The sequence below is a fragment of the Astyanax mexicanus genome, chromosome 1 (assembly GCF_023375975.1).
Source record: "Astyanax mexicanus isolate ESR-SI-001 chromosome 1, AstMex3_surface, whole genome shotgun sequence".
NCBI lineage: Eukaryota > Metazoa > Chordata > Actinopteri > Characiformes > Acestrorhamphidae > Astyanax > Astyanax mexicanus.
The window spans coordinates 108,155,611-108,165,150 of NC_064408.1; the positions used below are offsets into that span (position 1 = coordinate 108,155,611).

Genomic DNA, 9,540 nt, shown 5'->3' on the forward strand with positions numbered 1-9,540 from the left:
GGCCTATTGTGCTCTCTCGGGGCTCCAACAGCTGATGGCAAGCTACAGGAACAGAATTCAAACCAGCGATTTCCTGATCATACATGGACTATATTTAGTTTTTAAGCATTTCATTTTCCTTGCTACAGACATGCCCTTCTGTGGTCATGCTTAGTCATTTCATTAGAAACATGGATTGATTGCAATAGGATACATTTTTGGAACATCACCCTGTATATTTTTGAGGTCTGTTACTTCCCTGTTGACTTCCACGTTGTCCATTTTTCACTCCAATTCCCTTCTCCTCACAGGCTTTTTCAGTCTCCATGATGTAAATGTCACATAAATTCTAATCTGGCTGTTTAGACAAAGTCACAGTGCTGTGAACTGGATATGTATTGGATTTCAATAACATATATGAAAGTGGCCCAAACTGAAATTGAAAATGTCCGATTGAGTGTTTTTTGCCATTCTCACAGCCACACAAATAACACATCTGAGGAAATAGGATCAGATTTGGGTCACTTTTACCTGCTGTGTAAAAGCTAATCGTTAAAAACATGTCTGGATTAAAGGTGAGCCACAACATTTTGAAGCAGTATTGCTGGATTTGATTTCATGTTTCAGTTGAAAGTTGATATTTCAAATTATGCTTAATTAGACTGGTTGATTGGTTGGTTCCGCTACATGACAAACAAGAAAAGCACACTTTTTACCTTGAGTGGTGACTGTCAAGATTATTGGCTTTAATGTAAAAGTGTAAACAAGTGTGTCTGAAACAAAAGGTAAAAACAATGATGTACTACTGAAGAACCACTTTCATGCACAGAAACCAAAGCACTTTGTCATTGCCAGTCCGGGACCAGAACGCTTCTACTGCAGGATGTGAGAACTGCGTAACGAAATAAACCGAGCCATATTTGTGTTAAATCCACCTCAGTTTACTGGCTTATTTCACTTTCATATTACAGTTTTGTATTATATTGGATCTGTATTAATACTGCAATTGCACTGTATAGCTGTCCATGAGGAGGGGAGCTCAAAGAGTGTTTCTTATTTAGGACAGTGGTGCAAAGGAAATTACACTTCCACACTGTAGGGGAAGCCCAAAATAAGGCAACATTAATTCTCACACAATGCTGCTTTAGACCAGCAGTTTGTAGAAGAATAATATTGTGGTAGAATAATATTACAAGATTTTACACAAATATCACTTCTCATGCAGTGAGTTAATGCAGTGTTATGTAGTTTTTGCATGCAATGTCATTTCCACTTCACTAAAGATATATTGTCAGACATTCCAAGTCTCTTAGAAGTTGCGGGAGTCTACCGCTTGTTAATATCGGCTCCCTGATGCCCACAAGTCAGATTAATCTCCTGGAATCTAGAATGAGAGTGAAGAGTGAACACAAACGCACATGCAGGTGACACAGACCCACAGATCTCGTATGGGAAAGAGAGGGAGAGGGAGAGAAAGGCGCTCCCCTCGTCTGCATAATCATGAAGTACATGCTAAACAGAGAGGGTTCTGATTGACCTGTTCTCCACAAAGAGTCTCTGAGTCAGTCAGTTTTAAATGTGAGCGGGCAGTATTTTTTTTTTTCCCTCCTGGCTGGGATGCATTCAGTGAGAAGAAGCATTATTGCGGAGGCAGGGAAAGTGGTGGCAGAGCCTTCCAAAACGAAGAAATGTAAAACTCTTCTGATTACACAAAAGTATATCCATGGTAAAAGTAAAAAACAAAGTCTTACAGTTTGTAATACTGTACAGTTGTACAGGTTGTAATAGTGATTGCCCACAGCATTGCCCATAGTGGATTAAATTTCGAGGACATTTGAAATAATTTTTTGCAACTTGGTATGTCTGCGTTATGCAGTAGTGAAATTCCAATCTGGAGACAGAAATGCTGTTTTCCCTCTTACAGGTCATCAGAGCAACAGAATCATTTAGACGCTGCTATGTGGAGGTAAATTTGCTACATAATATTTCAAACTGCAGTTGAGCTGATTTCATTCAAAATATGAGCCAACTTTTATATACCTTAATTTAACATTTATTTTAAAATTCCAAACTGTAGATGGCAGAGCAAATCACAGACTTATTATCTGCAGTATAAATAGCATTATATCTCCATGCTAATATTTAGTTAGCTAATATAGTATATAAGTATACAAGTATATAAAACTGCTGCGGTAACATGGCCTACCTTTAGTTGTTTGAGTTAAGTTGGTTTCTGAAAGGAAACATAAAAGAGCAATTATTACAAATGAGCCAACTTTTACATACCCTTATTTAACATTTATTTTACAATTCCAAACTGTAGATGGCAGAGCAAATCACAAAAAAAAATTATCTGCAGTATAAATAGCATTATGTCTCCATGCTAATATGTAGTTAGCTATCATAGTATATAAATATATAAGTATATAAGTATATAAAACTGCTGCAGTAACATGGCCTACCTTTAGTTGTTTGAGAGTTGTTTCCTGAAAGGAAACATGAAAGAGCAATTATTCAAAGTATGCTGACTTAAAAATGGCCACTTTGGCAAACAAGAAGAATTTGTTTAGAACCAACCTTTGACGGTAAGCCTAAATGTGTAGCATGAAGAAGCATTCACAATGAACGATAACCACAAAGTATCTGTTTCCTCTACAGGACTGATAGTCAGTGATGATTTCCCTGATGCAGCATCTTCTACTGTCTGAACTCTCTCACACAGGGGTCTCCGAGTTGTACTGGAGGTGCAGAGTGAAGGGCAGCGGGTTATAGGAACTACCTGATCTCCTTCATTGATCCCCCACATGATCTGTGTGGCATTAGGATGTGGCACAGGGGCAGAATATGTGAGGGTTGAGTTCACCACGGCATGAAATGGATCAATAATTCTACAGCCTGAATAGAGAGAAAACAGAGACAGAAGGTGCATGTAAACCTAAGCTAAATGGTACTGAAAAAAAGGAACTGTAAGAAGTGGTGAAGGGAATAAAGTAAAGTAGAATGGCTCTCTACACACCAATACTTCATAGCATAATGATCCTTAATTTACTAAAAAACGTAGTATGATTATAAATTATTGTTATTAGAACTAAGCAGTTTGTGTCTTTTTTAATGATTTTTTTTAGGATGCACACTTGCTGGTTAATGAGTCTTACCTTTAGTGAGGTGCTGAACTGGAGGCTCATCTGAGTATGAAATAGGATATGAAAAAGACAAATAAGACATCAACCGCTTACATTTCACATAGTGCTGAATATAATTATTTTTTTCTGCATTGACTAAATATTGTCAGAGAAATACATGTTTCTCTAAAACAGCAAGCTTACAGGAAAGATAAAACCTTCTTAATCTTTAATGGAAGTCAATGTAAAAAGGGGTATTTCAAGTAAATTTAAGCACACAATTTAAGCACACAGGACAGTTTGTGTTCAAATTATGCAGTGAACTAAAATGTACAAAAAAGAAGATACTTGTTTTTGACTAGACCAGAAAATTGTAATGTTTGTAAACAAACCTTTAACGTTTAGCTTTACTTCAGAGCAATTTTTCACATTGCCAGTTTGCACTGTACACCGATACCAAGAAGCATCCTGGGAGTTTACAGGACTAATGGTCAGGGTTCCTGTTCCTGTTGCATTATCCTGAACAGTTCTCACTCTCTCACACCGCTGGGTTCTGTTGTTGTTGCCCGCTGGGGGGCAGGATGGGGGACACTGGTTAATACGTTCTGTTTTGTCACCATGAACAGCCTCCCAGAAGACCTGTGTGATTCCAGGCTGTGGTGAAGATAGAGGACACCTAAGCGTAACTGCAGAATTCTGCACTGCTGTGACCGGCCCCCACTTTTCACATTCTGCATAAAGAAGAGAAGAGACAGCAGGAGTGTTAGTTGGTAAAGTTACTCCACCAATCCAATGTCAGACAGATTGTACACAAATGTGGCAAAGTCAAGATCATTATAACCATCCACAGGAGTGTCTATGGTGTCACATCAATGTCAAAAGTCAAGGGAACAAAAATACCAGGTGAAAAAAATGAGTTAAATTTACTTCTCGCAAAAAGAGCAGCCGCAGGCAGTTTGCATAACACGTGAGGACAACTGAGAATCTGAGAGGAAAAAAACATGAAAATAAAAAACATGAATGCTAAGCTTGAGAGCGATATTTTGTTCAGTGCGCACACAATTTTTCACATTTGTGCTCGCGTAAGTAAATTTAAGTAAATTTACACACACAAAATGTTTAAACAGGCAGGTTTATTCTTTTCAACTGGTATTTTTGCGCCCCGACTTTTGTCATTGATGTGACACCATGTGAAGCCATACGTGTCCACCAACAAAGATTACATCATGAGCAAGTCGTATAATATTGGTGAGGTCACAAGGTAACTTCCAAGCAACTGAAGGCCTTTCTCACATTGGTTCTTGTTAATGTTCATGAGTCCACCAGCAGAAGAACACTGTACAGAACAGTGTTAAGAATGGCAGGGCTGCATGATGAAAGCTGCTGCTCTCCAAACAAAACTGCTGCCCATCTGTAGTCAAAACACTATGAAGGAACATTTTGAGAACAGATGGGATGGAAGCATTATGTCTGAGGAAAGGAAAATAGTGTATATACAGTACATGGGTATATGTACATGGTGGTGGTAGTATCATTGTTTGTGCTTGCTATAAACCAGGGAATTCAAAAGGTAAATGTTTTTGTGTAAAATGTCATCTGTGTTCTCTTGAGCAGAACCTCAAGAGAAGGTGGGTCATGCACAAGACAATTCCTCTTAGCACAAAATTCTTCTACCAAAGAATGATTAAAGAAGAATGAAGTTAATGTTTTGGAATGGCCAAGTCATGTCCTCACCTTGTTATAGTATAAATGGTGTGGAAGGACCTAAAGTAAGCAGTTCATTGGAGATAACCCACCAACATAACAGAACTGAAGCATTTTTTAAAGTTTTGTACTGAAGAATGGTCTAAAATTCCTCCAAACCGATGTCCAGGAATTATTGCTGCATAGTAGGAGTTATAGGTGGTTATACCGCATACTGAAGGCTAGAGTTTATATACATTTGACACTTACAGGTACGTAATACTGGATAATTGTCCTTAATAATTAACAACCAATTCTAATATTTTTGTCCAATGTATGAAATTTAAAAGGGTTTGCAAACCTTCAAGCTCCACTGTTAGGTGGGGTATTTAAAGCATTTTAAAGCAAAGAAATCTCCTGTTTGGCCTTCAAATATTTTCATATTTATATTGACCACCAACTGAGGAGATCACATCACGCAATGCAAAGATCATTTTGCCTGAATCCCTCTGAAGTGACAGTCTCTGCTGCTCTGCTGTTAAACTGCTGTGGGGATCTAACAGCTTGTCTGGTTTGTTGTCTTGTTGTTAGTAAATGGTGACATTTAGAGAGTATTTTGGTCTAATGTGAAGCGTTGAAGAAAAGCACTTTGATCTCTGGCCCCAAAGAGCTCAGCCTGCTGCTTCTGACAATGCCTCTGGGCCTCCATTAACGGGATGTGAGAAGGAGAATTAGGAAATCAAGTTCTAACGGTACAAAAAAACAGAAGTGTTAAGGCACAGATGTAGATTAAGAGTAAAGGAGCAAATTTAGCAGTAATTAAATTGTTCTTTGAGGGACAAAGAAGATAAAACTAGCATCGCATCCCTCTACTTTTGCCATATCCTATAGAAGCTAAAGCACTGACCTGTGGGATTTCTGTCTTTATGTTTTTATAAAAACACATTTTTTAACAATTCTAATAAATTAAATTGAATTGAATAAAAATAATAATAATCATGATATAGTTTTCTTAAACTACAAGATGCTAAGAATCAGATCCATGCTTTTGCTTCCTACCACTGTAATGCATTATTCACTAGATTACCAGCTTGAATTCTAACTCAAAAAAGAGGGAGGACATTATACCGATTTTAGCTTCACTCCACTGTTTGCCTGCCTGATTCAATTTATTAGTGTTAGAGTTAGTACTAATTAAAATAAGGCATCTAACCTGCCAAATGAACACTGTCTATTTAATGATAAAACGTTATTGCTGCTGTCCAATAAACAACATGCATCTTCATTTTGTCCATTTTAAGTTTTATTAATTTCTCCACATTGTGTAAATAATTTTGAATGAATAGATCTATAATAATGCTCTAAAAAGTAAAGTTCCATTAACATTTTTATGCTCTTGTTGTCACAGTTTTGGAGATACATATTTTTCACTGAACAGCGCTGATGTGCAAATTATAATTATAAATCTTTAACTCCCTCCCACATACTTCCTGACACTGAGTCGTGGACGCTAGGTGGGCTAAAAAAAACAACAACATCTCTCTCTCTCTCTACAAAATACCTTCACTAGTATGAAGACAAAAGTATAAAGTATTAAATCGGACATAATAACAGATAGCAGTAAAAATATAAAAAAAAATATATATATATATATAATATGCATACAATGTATAATATATATGAAATATGATATATAAAAGATATATAAAATACCTACAAATACAACTTAAAAATGATGAGTTGAAAACCAAATTGAAAACCTCTGGAATATAATCAAGAGGAAGAGGGATGATCACAAGCCATCAAACCAAACTGAACTGCTTCAATTTTTGCACCAGGACTGGCATAAAGTTATCCAAAAGCAGTGTGTAAGACTGGTGGAGGAGAACATGCCAAGATGCATAAAAGCTGTGATTAAAAACCAGGGTTATTCCACCAAATATTAATTTCTAATCTCTTTATGAATATAAACTTGTTTTCTTTGCATTATTTGAGGTCTGAAAGCTCTGCATCTTTTTTGTTATTTCAGCCATTTCTCATTTTCTGTAAATAAATGCTCTAAATGACAATATTTTCATTTGGAATTTGGGAGAAACGTTGTCTGTAGTTTATAGAATAAAACAACAATGTTCTTTTTACTCAAACATAAACCTATAAATAGCTAAATCAGAGAAACTGATTCAGAAACTGAAGTAGTCTCTTAATTTTTTTCCAGAGCTGTATATAAAGCAGTTGATTTATATAGAAAAAAAGGATCTGAATCTTAAAATTGTCATGCTTGCTTTGGAGTAACTCTGCTCTAGAATGCTTTATTTTATTAGCATGGCATATGTGTGTGTGTGTGTGTGTGTGTGTGTGTGTGTGTGTGTGTGTGTGTGTGTGTGTGTGTGTGTGTGTGTGTGTGTGTGTGTAACCGGACAAAAACAGAAGCGTGCTGCTATTCATTTTGCTACCAAATAAACATTGACAAATTCAGCAACATTACCACAGAATATGTGCAGCTGATAAAACAACCTGGTTTACTGAGATGAGAGTGAAATTAGGAGACCTATAAGAAAATGTGGATAAAAGCAGTGGTGGACCATGTAGTTAAGTTAAATCAGATACCTGAGGTAAAATATTACTTCAGTAAAAGCTGAAGCTGAGGCTCCTTTTAGACCCCCAACTAAATAAAAGTACTAAATGATTTGCCTTCAAATTGACTTAGGTATCCAAAGTAAAATAAAGTGCCTTATTATGTCTCTAACGTTCTGCTATTATTTTTGTAACAATACTCTTGCTTAATCAACTCATTATATCTGAAAAGAAAAGACACATTTGAATAGAATGTCATTAATTAGTCTGAAAAATGAAGGGCAACAATTTCTATTATATAGAGCACACAGACAATGCACAACTTTGTGCAATCTATCAAAGTTTCGGTTTAAGGTTTTTTTAACATATAGGGGAAGTTTTGTGGCCAAGATTTCCCAAGATTTTACTATGTTGCTCTGACATTGAAACATCTGTATTCTTGCAATGATTAGCTCTTACCAACAGATCAGAACAAATTCAAAACAAAAGTGGGCATTGTTCCCTTATTTGTGTGCTTACTTTATGATTCTTTTTTTATGTTAAATTTTATTACGCACATGTAAACCTAAACTAACACCTTTTACTTTTTTATATTTTGTATACTATTGTGAAATAGTAGATATTTGAGTTCAAAATGTAGTAGAGTTAAAGCAGTCACCCAAAAATGAAATTAGTCAATAAGTCAAGTACATTTACAAAGAAAATACAAAAAAGTACAGTAATTACATTTACTGTACTTTTGCCATTCACAACAGGACAACTGTCAAGACTCACCTTTACTTTCTGTTGTGAGCACCAACAGGAGCAGAACTATTAAGTTGTGCGAAGACAGACACTGCGCCATTGTCATCCTCAGACAGTTACAGTCCTTCTACAGAGTCCTAACAGAACAGACACAACTTTCTCATCCTCCTCAGCTCTGTTTCTATCTGAGTGCTCACTGCACACTTCCTTATCGACTGACAGGAAATAGTATCAGTGGTCACCCTGTGAGCTGATTAATCTGTAGGCCGTGAAGTAACTGCTAGTGGTCTGCAGGCTGATTTTCAGTTGCATGTTGTGGGCCAGTAACATTTTTCAGTCAAGTACAAGTAGAAAAAACACTATAAGTAAAAACACAGAGATCAACTGTGTTCAAATTTTAAACATTACAGAAGCACAATAGAAGAAACATGCTGCTAATACAAAACACAAATAAAAAACAAGTAACTCAAGTCAAATTAAGTGTTATAACCTTGAGACAATTCAGCCATGGGCATCTGACCCTGCAAGTAACTTGGGCAGAAGCCACATCTACATTCAAAGCAGGAGGCCCTAGCCCCCAGGTCAGTGCAGCATACTTATAATTTCCTTTAAAGGTACCTTTACATTTACCTTACATGGTCATTATACAACTAAATTACATACTTAAGCCCTATCTGGACGTTTTTAGTTTTTTAGAGGGCCTGCCCTGAGGTAATTTTCTCTTTTATGGGGTCCTCTCTTTGTGTGTGGTCCTCCGGTAATTTTAGTCTTGTCCGGACGCACATCTGAGTTTTGTCACCTCGTGTTTAATAAAATAGCTATTTGTAAAAAAAAAAAAAAAAAGCCTTATAGGCGCGCTTCTATGGAGATCACCGTAGAGACAACAGCAGGTGGAAAGTGGGGAGGGGGCTTCTAACATTATGTCATGTGATCGAGAAAGCCTAAAAACTCACTGGTCCTCCGTTTTTTCAATTGCAGTCCGGACGTAAGAGTTTTATCACTAGAAGTGTGAAATATTTTTACATATGTTCCACTAAGAAATGAATCCTGTCGAGATAGGGTTCTAGACAACATTATATATATATATATATATGTTGGAAATATATATTTGTAGATGTACATATTATACACTGCCTGGCCAAAAAAAATCTCCACCTGCATTTAACTAAGCAAATGATGTGGGGTTGATGCTGCAGTTGGTCAGGTCTAGGTTCAGCAACAGTATGTGCTGAAAGAATGAGGTCAGCTGACTCCCTGAATATACTGAATATAGACCAGGTTATTCCATCAATTAATTTTTTATTCCCTGATGACACGGGTATATTGCAATATGATAATGTCAGGATTCATTGGGGCTGAAATTGTGAAAGAGTGATTCGGGGGCATGAGATCATCATTTTCACACATGGATTGTTCACCACAGAGTCCAGATCTTAAC

At 36.6% G+C, this 9,540-nt stretch overlaps 1 protein-coding gene across 2 annotated transcripts in view; it reads right to left on the minus strand.

Moving 5' to 3' along the window:
* LOC103037430 (uncharacterized) overlaps positions 1-8,296 on the minus strand; it is a 57,006-nt gene extending 48,710 nt beyond the window's left edge. For both annotated transcript variants that reach the window (XM_049463944.1, XM_049463951.1), the window contains exons 1-3: positions 8,133-8,296; positions 3,494-3,832; positions 3,135-3,164 (exon numbers count right to left, since the gene is read on the minus strand). In XM_049463944.1, the coding sequence (XP_049319901.1) occupies positions 3,135-3,164; positions 3,494-3,832; positions 8,133-8,208 (445 nt within the window). In that variant the 5' untranslated portion in view covers positions 8,209-8,296. The remainder of the gene's footprint in view (positions 1-3,134; positions 3,165-3,493; positions 3,833-8,132) is intronic.
* Between the last annotated feature and the right edge of the window lie 1,244 nt (positions 8,297-9,540).